Source organism: Mercenaria mercenaria, chromosome 3, assembly GCF_021730395.1.
Source record: "Mercenaria mercenaria strain notata chromosome 3, MADL_Memer_1, whole genome shotgun sequence".
NCBI lineage: Eukaryota > Metazoa > Mollusca > Bivalvia > Venerida > Veneridae > Mercenaria > Mercenaria mercenaria.
In genome coordinates, this window is record NC_069363.1 from 6,675,301 (window position 1) to 6,695,311 (window position 20,011).

The 20,011-nt window shown below is 35.6% G+C and overlaps 1 protein-coding gene across 1 annotated transcript in view; it reads right to left on the minus strand.

Annotated features, from left to right (window-relative positions):
• Positions 1 to 5,543: 5,543 nt before the first annotated feature.
• The window catches only part of LOC123525513 (tetraspanin-11-like), a 35,531-nt gene continuing 21,063 nt past the window's right edge, over positions 5,544 to 20,011 (minus strand). Inside the window, exon 9 of the mRNA XM_045304611.2 lies at positions 5,544 to 19,752. Coding sequence (XP_045160546.1) covers positions 19,705 to 19,752 — 48 coding nt within the window. The 3' untranslated portion in view covers positions 5,544 to 19,704. The remainder of the gene's footprint in view (positions 19,753 to 20,011) is intronic.

The window sequence follows — 20,011 nt, forward strand, 5'->3', positions numbered from 1 at the left end:
ACTGAAGTCACGTGGCATAGGTAACGAAAACGAATTTAGACGGCGTTCGCCGAAAAAAGTGCGTTGTAGTCGCGTATAGTTACACATTTACATCTACCTCTTAAAGTATATACATCCTACACTTAAAAAATGAATGCAGTGACTTTCTTATGCTCCCACATTTATCTGGGGGCATATAGTGTTGCTACCGTCCGTACGTCTCGAAATTTGGTGTGTCCAACTCCTCCCACACTTTATCCTGATTTGCTTCAAACTTTCACAGACTAGCTTTATCTGCAGATGACCATAAAGGGAAGAACTTTTGCTGTGACTATTTTTACCAATTATGGGCCTTTGATAGTTTTGCTTTATAGAATACAGAGAAATATCTTGTGTGTCCAACTCCTCAAACACTATTGAAAGGATATGATTGAAAGTTTCACAGATGAAGGACCTTCAAATAATGGACTTTTTCTGTGTTTGTTTTTCTGGAATTTTGGCCCTTTCTTGAATTCACAAAATAGGTCATAGTGAAGAAATTTGTTGTGTTCAACTCCTCATACACTTTTTGAAGGAATGGATTCTATGTTGCTCAGATGCACAACCTCATCTGAATACAAACTTTTAGTCGAACATCCTTCATGTGAAGATGGTTAATACTAAACACTTTCCTATTTAGAGGATGGCACAGTATGTACAGGGATCCGTGTCAATGGACACAATCCTAGTTACTTACTTTTTGCCTTCAGTTTTTCATAGTTAAGTAAATTTGATATAAGATCTATAACGTGAAAATATAAATATTCACTCCCTGTGTATGCATCATTTGCACCCATGATGAATACTTCTTGGATTTCGCTGGATGCACAATAAATTAAGACAGCATGTCTTTCCATATTACGACCCGACTGTTGCTTGGATCTCAAATGCAATAGCGACAGCATATCTTTCACATTTAAGTGTACAGCCAATTCCATTGCCAGATCCTTGCTTTGGTCTCAAAGAAAAAAGAAACCGAGACAGCATGTCTTTTCACTACTAAGTGTACAGTCCATGGCCAGACTGTTGCTTGGATATCAATGGAAACACAACAGCACGGCATAATTTTCCACCATTTGGTGTGACGTCCATGGCCAAGCCAAAAATTGGATCTTGATGGGTACACAGTTAAGGCATCATGTATCTTGCCTATAATTGTGAAACTCATGACCAGGCTATTGTTTGGATATTAAAGGAAAAAGCGAATGGGACATCATGTTTTTTACCTTTTAATGTGCAGCCCATGGTCTGAAAACAGCTTGGATATCAAAGGAAATGTAATTAAAACAGCATGTCTTTTCACCTGTTGGTATACAGTCCATGATCAAACTAATGCTTGGGTACTAAAGTGAAAAAAAACAAAACAAACAAAAAACAACTACGTTGGTGTAAAGTACATGACCAAATAATGTTTTGTATTTCAAAGGAAAAGCAATAAAGACATTATTTCTGTTTACCTTTTGGTGAACAACCCATTACTATTGCTTTGCATTATCATGTCTCTCTGGGGGAGACATATTGTTTTTGCCCTGTCCGTCCGTCCGTCCGCACGTCACACTTCATTTCCGATCAATAACTGGAGAACCATTTGACCTAGAACCTTCAAACTTCATAGGATGGCAGGGCTTATGGAGTAGACGACCCCTATTGTTTCTAGGGTCACTCCGTCAAAGGTCAAGGTCACAGGGGCGTGAACATGGAAAACCATTTCCGATCAATAACTTGAGAAACACGACCCAGAATGTTGAAACTTCATAGGATGATTGGTCATACAGAGTAGATGACCCCTATTGCTTTTGGGGTCACTCTAATAAAGGTCAAGGTCACAGGGGCCTGAACATGGAAAACCATTTCTGATCAATAACTTGAGAAACACGACCCAGAATGTTGAAACTTCATAGGATGATTGGTCATGCAGAGTAGATGACCCCTATTGCTTTTGGGGTCACTCTAGAACAGGTCAAGGTCACAGGGGCCTGAACATGGAAAACCATTTCCGATCAGTAACTTGAGAACCACTTGACTCAGAATGTTGAAACTTCATAGGATGATTGGACATGCACAGTAGATGACCCCTATTGATTTTGGGGCACTCTATTAAAGGTCAAGGTCACAGTAAACAGAACATGGAAATCCATTTCAGGTCAGTAACTTGAGAACCACTTGACCCAGAACGTTGAAACTTCATAGGTTGATTGGTCATTCAGAGTAGAAGACCCCCTATTGATTTTGGGGTCACTCTAATAAAGGTCAAGGTCACAGGGGCCTGAACATGGAAAACCATTTCTGATCAATAACTTGAGAAACACTTGACCCAGAATGTTGAAACTTCATAGGATGATTGGTCATGCAGAGTAGATGACCCCTATTGCTTTTAGGGTCACTCTAGAACAGGTCAAGGTCACAGGGGCCTGAACATGGAAAACCATTTCCGATCAATAACTTGAGAACTACTTGACCCAGAATGTTGAAACTTCACAGGGTGATAAGACTTACAGAGTAGTTGACTCGTATTGTTTTTGGGGTTACTCTATAAAAGGTCAAGGTAGTAACGAACAGAACATAGACATCCATTTCCAGTCAGTAACTTGAGAACCATTTGACCAAGAACCTTCAAATTTCATAGGGTGATAGGAGTTACAGAGTAGATGACCCATATTGTTTTTGGGGTCACATCATCAAAATTCAAGGTCACAGGGGGCTGAACATAGAAAACCCTTTTCAATTAATAACTTGAGAACCACTTGACCCAGAATGTTGATACTTAATAGGATGGTTGGACATGCAGAATAGATGACCCCTACTGATTTTGGGTTCATTTGATCAAAGGTCAAGGTCACAGGGGCCTGAACATGGAAAACAGTTTTCAATTCATAACTTGAGAACCGCTAAGTCCAGAATGTTGAAACTTTGTGGAATGATTGAACATGCCAAGTAGATGATTCATATTGCAGCCAACCATCAGTGTTGATTTGACTTTTGCTCCTGTCCCCTATTGACTTCCTGCCTATATGACTATGCATTGGGGGAGACATGCCCTTTTCTACAAAAGCATCTTCTAGTTTTTATTTTTATTGTGTAGCTGAGATAAAGTGAATGTACATCAAAATTTTAACCTGAAATTTTAAGTACAAAAGTGGGATAACTCATAAAATACAGGTGTCACAGTTATGGCCCTTGTGTCAAATGATGTAGGTGGTGATGATGAACAATTATTTAATTTTGAATCAAACCCCTTGTGAAATAACAAAGATATAGTGAAAATGCATCAAAATTAACATAAAATTCTAAGTAAAAAGGGGGCATAATTCATGAAAACTTGGTGCCAGAGTTATGGACCGTATGTCATATGATGTGGGTGATGATGTAGAACACCTATTTTAAGTTTGAATCAAATCCATTCAGTAATAACTGAGATAAAATGAAAGTGCACCAAAACTTTAACCTGAAATTCTCAGTAAAAAGCGGGCATAATTCATGAAAATATTGGTGCCAGAGTTATGACCCTTGTGCCATATGATGTGGGTGGTGATGAGGAACAACTATTTTAAGTTTGAAGCAAATCCATCAAATTATAACAAAGATAAAGAGAAAGTGCATCAACATTTTAACCAAAGTGCGGACGCGGAAGGATGCCGACGCCAGGTCGAGTAGGGTAGCTCTACATACTTCGTAAAGTCGAGCTAAAAAGCAGTTAAAACAGCACTATATTTTCATACTTTTTAAAGTCATTAGCAAGACTATTTCTTGGATCTGATATGAAAAAAACATTGAGACAGATGCTTGCACTTACAGACAAGGAACAGACTAGTTTTGTCATTGAACAATCAAATCTTTAACTTTATGACCCTCACCTTCTGCAACAACTAACTTTCTGAAAAAATAAGAATAGGCATATAATTGTGCTTGCACATCAAAATGTTTCACAGTAAGTGGTTACTATTTCCTGTAAAAAGGCAATTTATTACACCAGTGCCTTTAAATAAGCAGATTAAATGCCAGAAGTTTCATTTGTGCATTATTTCTACATTACTGTAATTAATACTAGTTCCTTTTAACTCCTTCTCAATTTTCATATAGTTTGCCACAATATAATTAATATTTGACAAACAAGAAATAGATGCAATTGCAAAGTTTCAAAAGGTTCAGATTAATAAGAAGGCTTGGAATTATGAGAAAGAGGCATACCAAAGAAAATTATCAAAACAGTAACTGTTGCTGTAAATGTCAGCCTGGACCAAGAAGTTGTACCTGTATATTATCTTCAAAACAAGGCAGTCCGAGAGCTAAATCCCCTGCCACTGCTATGGATAGTGAAAGGGTAAATCCTTGACCTTCAGCTGTGACCTTGACCTTGAACTGACATGGCTGACTCATGATTTCTGCACAATGTCTTGATGAGGTGATCATTTGACCAAAGTTTCTTGAAAATCCTTCAAGGGGTTTAGGAGATACAGAGCTCAAACTTTTGACCTTGAGTTGTGACCTTGACCTTGAGTTGACATGGCTGACTCATGAGTTCTTGATGAGGCATCATATGATGAAAATCCTTCAAGGGCTTTAGGTGATACAGAGTGGACACAAAATGGAAGGCTGAAACCTTTGACCCTAAGTCGTGACCTTGACCTCAAGCTGGCATGGCTGACTCTAAGTTCTGCACATCGTTTTGTTCAATTGACCCAAGTTTTATAAAATTCCTTCAAGGGCTTTAGGGGATAGAGAGCGGACACGAAATGGAAGGCTAAAATCTTTGACCTTGAGCTGTGACCTTGAAGTTGAGCCGGCATGGCCGACTCATGAGTTCTGCACATCACCTTGATAAGGTCATCATTTGACCCAAGTTTCATATGAATCCTTCAAGGGAATTAGGAGATACAGAGCAGACACAAAATCGAAGGCTCAAACCTTTGACCTTCATTTGTGACCTTGACCTTGAGCCTGCATGGCTGACTCACAAGTTCTCCACATCGCCTTGATGAGGTGATAATTTGACCCAAGTTTGATGAAAATCCTTCAAGGGGTTTAGAAGATATAGAGTGGACACAAAATAGAAGGCTCAAACCTTTCACCCTAAGTTGTGACCTTGACCTTGGGCCGGCATGGCTGACTCATGGGTTCTGCACATTGTCTTGATGAGGGGATCATTCGACCCAAGTTTTATACAATTCCTTCAAGGGGTTCAGGAGATATAGAGCAGACATAAAATGGAAGGCTAAAACCTTTGACCTTGAGTTGTGACCTTGACCTTGAGCCGACAAGGCTGACTCATGAGTTCTGCACACCGTCTTGATGAGGTGATCATTTGACTCAAGTTTCATGAAAATCCTTCAAGGGGTTTAGGAAATACGGAGCGGACACAAGTGTTTATGGACCGACGTAAGGACGGATGGAGACCATTCCTATAAGCCCCCACCAATTGTGGCGGGGGATTAATATTAAAAGGTGCCAGGAAGAAACAAAAATCAATATTGTCAGTCATTCTGGCTGATCGATTCATTATTGAGGTAAAACATAACAACAGAAAATGAAACAAAACTACATTTATTGCAATGTGTATTGTACAAAACACTGAAAAATTATAAAGACAAAAACACTTTGCAAACAAGAATGATGTCAACATTGTATAACGCATGCTCCCTGAAAATGTCTGATAGAATAAAAGTATCAGAAACTAGAAAATGCTTTTGTAAAAAAGTGCATGTCTCCCCCAATGCAAAGTCCTATAGGCAAGAAGTCAAAAGGGGTCAGGAGCAAAAGTCAAAGAGACACTGATGGTTGGCTGCAATAGGGATTATCTACTTGGCATGTCCAGTCATCCCGCTAAATTTCAACACTCTTGGCCTAGTGGTTCTCAAGTCACTGTTCATGCTTCTGTGACCTTGACCTTTGATCAAGTGACCTCAAAATAAATAGGGGTCATCTACTCTGCATGTCCAATCATCCTATTGAGTTTCAACATTGTAGGTCAAGTGGTTCTCAAGTTATTTCCAAAAAATGATTTTACATGAACAGGCCACTGTGACCTTGATCTTTAATAAACTGACCCCAAAATCAACAGGGGTCATCTACTCTGCATGTTCAATCATCCTATGAAGTTTCAACCTTCTGGGTCAAGTGGTTCTCAAGTTATTGATCGGAACAGGTTATCAATGTTCAGGCCCCTGTGACCTTGACCTTTAACAGAGTGACCCCAAAAACAACAGGGGTCATCTACTCTGCATGACTAATCATCCTATGAAGTTTCATCATTCTGGGTCAAGTGGTTCTCAAGTTACTGACCAGAAATGGTTTTCAATGTTCAGGCCCCTGTGACCTTGACCTTTCACAGAGTGACCCCAAAATTGTTAGGGGTCATCTACTCTGCATGACCAATCATCCTATTAAGTTTCAACATTCTGGGTCAAGTGGTTCTCAAGTTACTGACCGGAAATGGTTTTCAATCGTCAGGCCCCTGTGACCTTGACCTTTAATGGACTGACCCATACCTATATTGGGGTCATCTAATTTGCAAGTACAATCATCCTATGAAGTTTCAACATTCTGGGTCAAGTGGTTCTCTAGTTATTGATCGGAAATGGTTTTACATGTTCAGGTCCCTGTGACCTTGACCTTTGATGGAGTGACCCCAAAATCAATAGGGGTCATCTACTCTTCCTGACCAATCATCCTATGAAGTTTCAACATTCTGGGTCAAGTGGTTCTCTAGCTATTGATCGGAAATGGTTTTCCATGTTCAGGCCCCTGTGACCTTGACCTTTGATGGATTGACCCCAAAATCAATAGGGGTCATCTACTCTTTATGACCAATCATCCTGTGAAGTTTCAACATTCTGGGACAAGTGGTTCTCTAGTTATTGATCGGAAATGGTTTTCAATGTTCAGGCCCCTGTGACCTTGAACTTTGACGGAGTGACCCCAAAAAAATAGGGGTCGTCTACTCCAGCAGCCCTACAATCCTATGAAGTTTGAAGGTTCTAGGTCAAATGGTTCTCCAGTTATTGCTCGGAAATGAAGTGTGACGTACGGACGGACGGACGGACAGGGCAAAAACAATATGTCTCCTGGGGGAGACATAATAAAGAAGCATAGCTAAAAAAGTATTGGACATAAAACTCGAGACTAAATGCACATTGCTAATTGATATTGTTGACATTTATAATATCATTTGAATGGGTTACAAATGGTATCACACTGGACAGACAAGCTACAGACATAGTAGTAACATTTCACAGCCCAGAAAGGGCCAAAACACCAGAAAGAAAATAATCAGACATGAAAGTTCCTTCAATGTGAGCATTTCCACTTCATCAAGTTTGTTCACCAGATTGTATGTAGGACATCTTTATAGGAGAGTTGTTATTTGGCTAATATTTTGTTTTTGTTTCTTTACTTTGTGAATTATAGCCATTTAGACTTTAGTCACTTAGACTTCAGCCACTTAAAATCAACAGAATGAATACAGCAGTAGCATTTACCAATATATATTGTACACATAACCATTTTACTACTTACCTTTGTGTGTAGACGGACTGACAGACAGACAACTGTTCAAACACTATACGCCTCCTGTGTCTTTCATTGTGACAGGTGGCATATAAACATTATTTAGCCATTAAAGATACTGGTACAGGCATATTCAAATCCCATGGAAGTAGTTATTCATGCTTTCCTTCTTACTAGAATTCTTGTAAATTTCACAGTTAGAACAAAGAAACTTAAAGTTTTGAGACCCACAATACATATGTATAAACAATTTTACAATACCTTTTTAGCACCATTACGATTTCTAACTATCTAAATTGATAATTTAAAATTTCAATCACAGCCTCAATTACTTGCCTAAAAGGAATGTGGGCATTTTGCATGTTTTTCCACTGAAAATCCAGGAACTTTGGTGTAAATACTGGTGTACCAATAGCTTCAGAGAAGATAAAAACAACCATTTTAATTGATCACACAACAGAGCAAAAACAGGTGATATATCAGATCTTGACTTAGATAATCAAGGACGGACAATATATCAAGAATGTCAGCAGTTACATAATTCAGAATATCCAAAATATTTCATATTATGTCTGGTTCTGGTAACTTGAACATGTACATGTCTGAGTATCAAAACAATTTAGTACAAATATATTTCTTTACTGTGAGCTTCCAATAAGTAATAAAGTATTAACAAATTAGTAACAATTTTATAACAAAATACAATTATTCAAAATAAAATATATTTTTACAACACTGTCAGGCGTTAGCAGTAAATAGATTCTTTTAGTCACTGGATAACTCGACCCCACCCTGTTAACATCCTCACACCATCAGACATTCTCCTCAGAGAGTCTCTGAAAAACACCCAAGTTCTTATGATGTAATCACAGTCTTACTCTTTATGAGTAGTGTTGTAGAACTGAAACCAGATACATGTACATTCAAATATTGTAACCCTTAAGACCCAGTTCCCAAACATAATATCTGTCCATTGTGATGATAAATGTTTCAACAAATATCTAACACTTTTTATACATTAAAAACATATCTAACAAACAAGATAAAAATAATATATACAATGTTTAAAACATCTATAAAATACTACACAATGCTATAAATAAAACTCTGTTTATAAGTACACTGTAACTTGAGTATTCTGAGCAACAATACAAAAATTACTGAACTATCAGGGGAGACAATGCAGATCTACCAGGGGAGACAATGCAGATCCACCAGGCAAGGTAATACATGCAGAGAGTGTAATTGTTGAAGAAGAGAAAACTCAGGAGAATTTTTTTCCCTTTTAACACTTACAGAGTGAAAGCATATTTAGAAAGTCCAATAATGTCACAAAAATTTCTTGTGTTTGTTCACATTTTGAGAGAAAAAGTTATAATTACAAAAAATTCAATTTGTAACACTTTTTTAAAACCTGTCCATCATTTTAAAAGCATCCAGATGCTTATAACTCACAACATTCTTTTTTGTACTTTACAGGGTACATTGTACATATACATAATAAAATCTCCATAGAAAAAAATAAGCAGACGCAACCTTATGTCATTGAATACATTGGCAACTCCCTTGTCTTGGTTCCATGATAATAATGCTATTACTAAATGTATAAAACAGTTTGCAAGCATATAATTCTTCTAGAAAAATGGATTAAATCTTCATTCTGAGGCCTTGTTAAATGTTAAAGTAATCTATTATAGAGGAGGCGCACTCCAGGTGCACACATCCACCACCCTCTAGTCTCAAACTCCTCAATCTCACCGGTTGTTTCTGAGCATAATTTTGAAATGGATCTAAGACTGGTCTCAAATAATAGTTTTCTAACACTGGAGTCATATGGTAACTTGCAAGCTTTAATGGATTTTAATGTATATTGTAGGTTCTTGTCTGGGAATTACTTCAGTTATGGAATAACTGGTTAAAAGTAAAGATCTCCCAAAACCACACTTGGATGGTTTCCTCACATGAATAACTTTGATACTATGCAGATAAAATAAGCATTTGTGAGGAACAACTGATATGTTATAGGTTACCTTAACCAAAATGTAACACAGACTGCACATTTAAGTGAAAGAGGCCACCTCACACCTTATTCAAGACCATATATCGAAACCATTTTGGTTAGACAATTTTTTGTGGATTTTATGGTTGACAGATCAAATAAATTAAATTTCACCAAACAAACAAAATCCTAATTACTATCTTGAAAATCTGAGATTCAAGAATAAATGTCCCCACAAAATAGACCCATTGGGCAAATCCACTAGCTTTTATGCCCAATAAAATAATTTTATAGCATTTCAAAATGTCTGCCATAAAACATAGAACAATTAAATATTTCAAAATACCAATGATGAAAAAATCTAGGAAAAAACAAAATACACAGGAGGAAAACTTAGATACATGAAGAAATAGAATACAAGAGAGTCATGGCCCCAGATTGTTCCCCCAAGATTCACACCTCAAATAGGTAACAATTTTTGTAAAGAGTTTTTTGAGCCACCTGAACAAACTTTAGAATAGGACCACCCTAAGGAACATCCATGCCAAGCTTCATCAACTTCTATCATATGGTTTCAAAGGAAGTTGTTTGAAGAAAATAGTTATCTGATGCCCAGACACCAGAAGCTGAGTGGTCGCAACAGCTCATCCCGAGCATTTTGTGCTCAGAAGAGAGCGTATAATGAAAAATGTCTTAATGAAAAACTTACATTTAGAACAATCAAAAGTAACTTTAATGTTCACACCATTCTATGGAATGACAAAAAATACATTTATAGATCTATATACAATGCCACAAAATGATATGTTATTGTAAAAACAAGTGATATGTTATTGTAAAAGTGTGATATGTTATTGTATAAAAGGAATCTAAATGAAAATAAAATAACATTGGTTTTTTTTATAAAACTTTAACATGAAAATGAGCAATATCTTTATGAACAATGAATATTACAAAACACTGACTAATGAAAACATCACAAAAGATGACAACTAGTGAGACAACAATAAGGTAAGGCCACACCAACTATATCATTATGCTTATGGTGTTTCAATAAAGGTAATAATTGGTGAAAACTATCCAAAATATCTGTCTTGTAACAAGTTTAATAATCATAATATTGACGTTCAAAAACTACATTTCACTAATGCATTATATCTACAAACATTTAAATGATGTATAAAATCCTCAATTACCAATGTCCATAATTTAGAATAAAATTAAAGCTGTTTGAGAAAATCACCATGACTATCAAAAGTCTGTTTTTCCCTAGAAGGTTGTAATTGTGACACTAAACATAAGATAAACTTGGTATGGCCTAATTATGAAACCATTCATGGTGGTTATTCACTATAATTTACCAAAGCAAGTAAACAACAAAAGGTTTGCGTATCAGGTTTGACAGTCTCAAAACTGCCTTGGTATGCCCAACAATAGTCAGGCTTTTAAACTTCCCATCCCTTCGTTTTAAAATCTTATAATCTCACCCACTGTAATATGTATTTTTTTTCAGGAGATTCCACAGCTCAAATTTCAAACACCAGTTACAACACTTATTTTTTGGATGCTGCTACGCTCCTGACAAAAACATTATTCTTACTTAACGTTTACAAAAAATACTAGTCAAGCATTTCTAAAACAAGAGCACCGCCTTGCGGGTGCTGACGCTCATCTGATTTTTTTTGTGTAATAGAAATATTGTCCTACCCATGATTTTCTAAGTCTAAAAAGGGCCATCATTCTTGCAAAAAGCAGGATAGAGTTATGTTTCTTGATGTTCAGTGTCCACTTATGATGGTGAAAAACTGTTGCAAGTTTTAAAGAAATAGCTTTGATAGTTTATGAGAAAAGTTGACTTAAACATAATACTCAACCAAGAAAATGATTTTCTAAGTCCAAAAGGGGCAATAATTATTGCAAAAAGCAGGATGGAGTTACGCTGCTTGCTGTACAGGGTCAGCTTATGATGGTGAAGAAGTGTTGCAAGTTTCAAAGCAATAGCTTTGATAGTTTAAGAGAAAAAGTTGACCTAAACATAAAACTTAACCAAGAAATCTGATATTTTCTAAGTCCAAAAGGGGCCATAAATCTTGCAAAAAGCAGGACAGAGTTATGTTTCTTGCTGTACAGGGTCAACTTATGATGGTGAACAAGTGTTGCAAGTTTAAAGGCGATAGCTTTGATAGTTTAGGATAAAAGCTGACCTAAACATAAAACTTAACCAAGAAAACTGATTTTCTAAGTCCAAAAGGGGCAATAAATCTTGCAAAAAGCAAAATGGAGTTATGTTTCTTGATGTACAGGGTCTGCTTATGATGGTGAACAAGTATTCCAAGTTTCAAAGCAATAGCTTTGATAGTTTGGGAGAAAAGTTGACCTAAACATAAAACTTAACCAAGAAATCTGATATTTTCTAAGTACAAAAGGGGCCATAAATCTTGCAAAAAGCAAGATGGAGTTATGTTTCTTGCTATACAGGGTCAGCTTATGATGGTGAACAAGTATTCCAAGTTTCAAAGCAATAGCTTTGATAGTTTAGGAGAAAAGCTGACCTAAACATAAAACTTAACCAGGCAACGCCGACGCCAACGCCGACGCCGACAACCGCTCAAGTGATGACAATAACTCATCATTTTTTTTCAAAAAATCAGATGAGCTAAAAAAAATATAAGAAAGTCAAAGAAAACAATTTCATGACTGTTAGATGCATTAGGGGCCTAATGTGTTATCATGTATAGCACTAAGCAGGTAACATTGATAGCTTACTTTTCCATTGCACTGATATAACACGGACAGGTCCTGAGGATTAGAACTGACAAAAGGCGTTCATTTAGAGATGGTACCTAAAAAATTCAAATTCATCTTTATAGTTTTTTTTAGAGTGAAATGATAGCTAAGTGCACCAATTTTCTAAATATATTTATGGTTTTCCTCTTCTCCATGTCAAAAATAGAAATATTTGATATCTAAAAAATGACTTTCTCAAAATATCTGAAGCAAAATGGACAACTCTTGTATTGACCGTTTTTCAAAGATTTTAGGACTTCCCCAATTATAGTCTATATCAAAAGCTCCCAAAGCCAAATAAATTCAATAGAGTATAAGGTAAGTTTACTCTACTTTCAACATTTTGAAAGAGCCTATATTGAACTTCCTTTTGTCTTTTAATAAAGTCAAATTCCAAGACTAGCCAAGAGTCTGAAACACTTGAAAAAATGCTGAGTGGAAGAGAATGACATGTTCTTTATTATAAGCTTACCAAAACCATACCAAAAATGTACCTTAAAGAAGTTATTAAAGATTTTATATTGTAAACAAACCCCTACACCATTTTACCATCACTATTTTCCACTCATGAATGCACTCAATTCAGGGGATAATTGTTGATATATTTGTAAATGAGAGGCCCCAACAAAAACCTTTTTTTCAAGTTGTGTAAACAGTATAAGTTTTAAATTAATGTTGATATCTGAAATTATCCGATTACTTTGTTTTCAACAATAAATAAAACACCTTTTAGTTTGTTTAGGGTAGCTGACATGTAACGAAAATCATCAAATAGAGTAATCTCCATATGCTTTTTCAGCATTTATTCGTTTTTCAAGGAAAGCAAATGATCGTGCTAGTTCCCTCCAGAGAATGTTTAAATTGAGAATTGCTTAAAATACATTACATAGAGTCATCATTACCTGTCAGCTACCTTAACATGAAGTAATTACAACCACTACCTTAAAACATTGTAATTATATTTGACGACAATGAATTTTTGTGTTACCAATTTAACTTTTTTCGTTATTTCTCATTGTTGGATATATACATTTTACATTTTGATATATAAATGTTGTGTAAGCCAATGTATCACCATTGAGAACAATAAATAAACAACTTTGGCTAAAAGATCAAAACTTAATAACGTTTCTTAATGTCGTTAATTTTCTTCAAAGGAATGTATGCATTATTCTATATAATCTTCATGCATTACTAAACTTTCTATCAGGGCCTCACTACAACTTACAAAATAACTATCAGTGTAAGTCATGAGAAAAGCGTGCATATTGTATATTGAATACAAAGGGATTTAAACAAATGTAGGTCATATTTTGTCTGCCTGATAAGTTGTTTGAACAAGAGCACCGCCTTGCGGGTGCTGACGCTCATCTGATTTTTTTTGTGTAATAGAAATATTGTCCTACCCATGATTTTCTAAGTCTAAAAAGGGCCATCATTCTTGCAAAAAGCAGGATAGAGTTATGTTTCTTGATGTACAGTGTCCACTTATGATGGTGAAAAACTGTTGCAAGTTTTAAAGCAATAGCTTTGATAGTTTATGAGAAAAGTTGACTTAAACATAATACTCAACCAAGAAAATGATTTTCTAAGTCCAAAAGGGGCAATAATTATTGCAAAAAGCAGGATGGAGTTATGTTGCTTGCTGTACAGGGTCAGCTTATGATGGTGAAGAAGTGTTGCAAGTTTCAAAGCAATAGCTTTGATAGTTTAAGAGAAAAAGTTGACCTAAACATAAAACTTAACCAAGAAATCTGATATTTTCTAAGTCCAAAAGGGGCCATAAATCTTGCAAACAGCAGGACAGAGTTATGTTTCTTGCTGTACAGGGTCAACTTATGATGGTGAACAAGTGTTGCAAGTTTTAAAGCAATAGCTTTGATAGTTTTGGATAAAAGCTGACCTAAACATAAAACTTAACCAAGAAAACTGATTTTCTAAGTCCAAAAGGGGCAATAAATCTTGCAAAAAGGAAGATGGAGTTATGTTTCTTGATGTACAGGGTCTGCTTATGATGGTGAACAAGTATTCCAAGTTTCAAAGCAATAGCTTTGATAGTTTAGGAAAAAAGTTGACCTAAACATAAAACTTAACCAAGAAATCTGATATTTTCTAAGTACAAAAGGGGCCATAAATCTTGCAAAAAGCAAGATGGAGTTATGTTTCTTGCTATACAGGGTCAGCTTATGATGGTGAACAAGTATTCCAAGTTTCAAAGCAATAGCTTTGATAGTTTAGGAGAAAAGCTGACCTAAACATAAAACTTAACCAGGCAACGCCGACGCAGACGCCGACGCCGACGCCGACACCGACGCCGACGCCGACAACCGCTCAAGTGATGACAATAACTCATCATTTTTTTTCAAAAAATCAGATGAGCTAAAAACTGTCATATCAAACTATACCAGATCTATCTTCTTAGCAGTTGTTTGGCTATATTTTTATATTGGTGTGCCAAATTGCCGATTGAGCCACGCCATGAGAAAACCAACATAGTGCATTTGCGACCAGCATGGATCCAGACCACCCTGCGCATCCGCACAGTCTGGTCAGGATCCATGCTGTTCGCTTACAGTTTCTCTAATTGCAATAGACTTTGAAAGTGAACACCATGGATTCTGACCAGACTGCGCGGATGTGCAGGCTGGTCTGGATCCATGCTGGTCACAAATGCACTATGTTGGTTTTCTTATGGCATGGCTCAATTTATAAAGAAAAATGTAACAACAAAAACATCAGCAGTAAAATCCAAATATAAAGAATAAAAAACAAAATGGGAGATATATTCTTAGCAGCTTTGATAGTTGCCTTTCTGATGAACTAAGGTCAGAGTAAGGTGATAATTTAGCTGGAAACAGTATACTCTTTTCTAATTATATTTTTCAATTGCAAAATGTATTCATTTGTTCAAAATTGTTAAGTAAATTTTGTTCAAGAAAATAAGGCAATAAAAGATTCTAGCAAAAAAATCTAAAAGGCAGGAATAAACAAGCATAAAATAAAACATATAAACATTTTTTTTTATTCCAACAGCTAAATAAATATATATGAAAATTAGTTGAACATAACTAAAACCCATCCATAAAATCAAATTTAAAATGTTCTGTATCCATAAATAAATAACATTATTCAAAATATAGGTTATATATATATGTCCCTCCCCCAAACAAAAAATGTATGATAAATATCTGAGAACTAAAGAACTGGTTGGCAGCCAGATTCATAAATTATACATGTACTTATGTCATATAATTTCATATATTTGCAAGTCATCACATTAAACAGGACCAACAAGTATAAATAACTTTTAATGTTTATTTTTAAATGTAGGAATTTATCCTTTGGTTACACTGAAGCACAGAAATTAACTACACATGTGACTGGTCCTCTGTAATACAATAACTCACTAAAATACAAATATATACTAGGGCTGGGACGATTTTTAAATTTTGAAACCGGTTAATCATTTGTATGAAATCGAATCAAACCGGTTAATCGGCCATCATATTTGAAATCCTGTTTTCTTTCCTGACGACCTTATAAAGGTACTTCCAGCAGCTGACTTCATTAGGAACTTATGGACTTTATCGTTTGGAAGCAGTGTAATAATTAATAAGTCGTATTTTGGTGTATTTTATTTTAAATATATCAAGACAGGCAAATCCGAGACTACTGATTATGTTCAAGTTGATGTGTTATAGTGGAAATATATTGTGGATCTATGTTCTGGTCAAAGAAATGTATAAATATAAAGTACAATTCGTGATGTTTATTGTTTGAGAGCGATTAGCGGTTTTGCAAAACTGAAACCGGTTTCACCTAGTAATCGAATCGGATCTGATTAACCGAGTAATCATCCCAGTCCTAATATATACCCAATCTCTTGGTATTTGTCAAAGGTTAAATTTTGAAACAATTGTATATGTAAGAAACTAATGAAAATTGCACAATAGTTTCTCAATTAACCCTTGATACCAGTGGTTTTGGCCATGCACTATTAAATAATACAAAAAAAAAAATATTATAAGGTTGCTCTAAATAAAATATCACAGATATAAGTATTTAAAACTGAAATGGTTTTTTGATGAGTATCAGTCAGTTTTAGTCACACTTTTAGACAGCATACTATGTTATATCACACTTCCTACACATACTACCCTGATCTTCTGTGTATACTCTGTAACTGCTTACAACTTATCAGTGTTTTAAAAGTGTTGTAGATTTAAAAGTTTTTGAATTTGATATACAGGCTGAGATTTTAATAAGTATGTGTATTTTGTTGAAAATATCTGTTTACAGCAAAAAGCAATTCCCGCACAAACTTTTAACTTTAATACACACAGTTTTTAACTTCAAAAATGAGTTATTTAAGTGTTCAATAAAAGAAAATATCCAAGTGGTTTTCTGTTAGAACACGATTCTTTTATAACAAACTGTACCCTGGTTTTCTTAATAAAAATGAGCCGTACCATGAAAAAACAAACATAGTGCATTTGTGACCAGCTTGGATCCAGACCAGCCTGTGCATCCATGCTGTCTGGTCAGGATCCATACTGTTCGCTAACAGTTTCTCTAATTGCAATAGGGTTTGAAAGCGAACAGTATGGATCCTGGCGAGACTGCGTGGATGTGCAGGCTGGTCTGGATCCATGCTGTTTATACACATACACGTTTACTTTATGTTTACAAACTTTATATAGATAGTGTGGAGTAATTGTTCATTTTTCAAATAAAACAAGAGCTGTCTCCATAGGATGACACATGCCCCCGATGGCACTTTGAATGAATAGTTATGGCCGATGTTAGAGTTTAGGACCTTTGACCTACGGACCTGGGTCTTGCGCGCGACACGTCGTCTTACTGTGGTACACATTCATGCCCAATAATTTTAAAATCCATGCATGAATGACAAAGATATGGACCGTGTGACCTTGACCTTTGAGCTACGGACCTGGGTCTTGCGTGCGACACGTCGTCTTACTGTGGTTCACATTCATGCCAAGTTATTTAACAAGAGCTGTCTGAGGACAGCAACGCTCGACTATTTAACAGCCTTGTCGCTTGAATGAATAAGAAAGTCGAAAAAGGGGCATAATTTAGTAAAAAAGTAAAATAGGGTTATGGAACCTGCATAGTGCTTATCAGCTCAAGACAGTGGACAAGTCTATGAAATTTCAATCCATTCCCATTAGTGGGTACTGAGATACCAGCTTACATATAAGAATTTAACCCAAAAACTCCTAAGTTCAAAAAGGGGCATAATTTTGTTAAATGCAAAGTTGAGTTATTGACCCTTTGCACTGCATGTCATATCATGACAATCTAGTGTGTGAAGTTTCAATCCTTTCCCATTAGTGGATACTGAGATACCAGCTTACATACAAAAACTTAACCAAAAATTTCTATGCTGAAAAAGGGGCATAATTTTGTAAAAAAGCAAAATAAAGTTATGGGACCTGCTTTGTGCATGTCAGATCATGACAGTGAACAAGTGTGTGAAGTTTCAATCCATTCCCATTAGTGAGTACTGAGATACCAGCTTACATACAAAACCTTAACCAAAAAATTCTAAGTCGAAAAAGGGGCATAATTTTGTAAAAAAGCAAAATAGAGTTATGGAACCTGTGCAATGTAAGTCAGTTTATCACAGTAAATAAGTGTGTGAAGTTTCAATCCATTCCCACAAGTGGTTACTGAGATACCAGCTTACATACAAAACCTTTACCAAAAATTTTTAGTTCAAAAAAGGGGCATAATTTTGTAAAAAAGCAAAACAGAGTTATGGAACCTGTAAAATGTAAGTGAGTTTATCACAGTGAATAAGTGTGTGAAGTTTCAATCCATTCCCACAAGTGGTTGCTGAGACACCAGCTTACATACAAAAACTTAACCAAATCGGGACGCGGAGGCCGATGCGGACGCGGACGCCGACGCGGACGCTGACGCATGGGCGAGTCCAATAGCTCTACTATTCTATGAATAGTCAAGCTAAAAATCCATCCATGGATGACAAAGATAAGGACCAGACACGAATGCACTATCATGAAAAATGACCTTTAACGTCTAAGTGTGACCTTGACCTTTGAGCTACGGACCTGGGTCTTGCATGTGACACGTCGTCTTACTGTGGTACACATTCATGCCAAGTTATTTGAAAATCCATCCATAGATGACAAAGATATGGACCGGACACGAAAATTGCGGACAGACTGACAGACGGTTCAAAAACTATATGCCTCCCTTCGGGGGCATAAAAACTTGAACTTGATATATCTTTAAAACATGCAGAATCTCAGTCTACTTTAGCCTTGTGGCAGCAAGAGACTCTGCCTTTGTGACCAGTGCCTGCACATCTGTGCCGGCTGATCATGGTCTGCACTATTCCCTATTCAGTCAGTAAATTTTCAGTGAACACCCCTTTGAATAAAAAGTGGTACTGCCCAAATTGAATGATGAAACAGTTCATTTTAAAATTTTTTAGGGTAAATGTTAAATAACTTAAATATAACTTTCTCATTTACTCATAAGTCATATCAATCATACACCTATAGAATGAGTATATCTTATGACTGAAAATATTCAATTAAAAATAAAATATTAACAACTTTCAGCACAAGCATGTAACATATGCACTAAGTTGTTACAATGAATCAACTCATTGCTTATATTTAAACTCTTCAAAACATTAACAGGAATGACCTCATACAAACTGGATAGAATCTATGTTGGTATAATTTTCAGCAAATATATGCATTCAGTGTAGTTAATAAATAAAAAAAACCACTTCAAAATACAAAACTATCAAAAATCAGATCTGCTTACCAACTGCAATACCTAGACTGCTTACTACCCAAAACAGCCAACGTTAAATTGTCTAAAGTGTGTGTAAATTAACAATGATAACAACAAAAACACGATCTTTTAAAAAATGAAAATATTCAGATCTTTATGAAATATTACCCTACACCTGAATATAAAAAAATTTAGACAGAAAAAAAATAAGAATACCCAGAAAATAGGACTAACAGCATTTTAAATTGCCTGCAAAATTTTCTGTATTCATTTTACAAATTTGAAATACATAACTATTACCATACAAGTATTTGTTCTATGAACCAAATAATGTTTTAAACTCTAGACACAATGTATATCACAATTACAACTGTTATACAATAAAACAGTCGACACACTTTTAACTCTATTCAAAAAGTATGTTTTAGTCCTCCTATTTTTTTTTTTCATACTGCTGTTTAACACAATTTCTAAGGAAAAAAAAAAAACAAACTCTGATGATTATAAATTAAACACATTCAAATAATAAATCCTATGTATATAAAAAGAACAAACAAACTTGAAATTTGATCAAGTATGGTGATCTTGGTATCCTAGCAACTGTTCTAATGAAGCGAGCGGTACACAAATATTGTCATGGCGATCTCAATAATCTGAAAAAAAAAAACAACAACAACAGACATCAATATAAATACATATTATATATAAATTATAATGTAAAAAAATAACAAAACAAAAGGGCCAAGAAGGCCCTAGGTCGCTCACTTGAGTGACACACCATAACAGTGTATTAACATGTTTTACCTGTGATTTCATGGAGACAAATATTCTGACCAATTTTCATTAAGATTGAACAAAAAATGGGGCCTCTTGAGTGTAAGCAAGCATTTTCTTTTAATTGACCTTGTGACC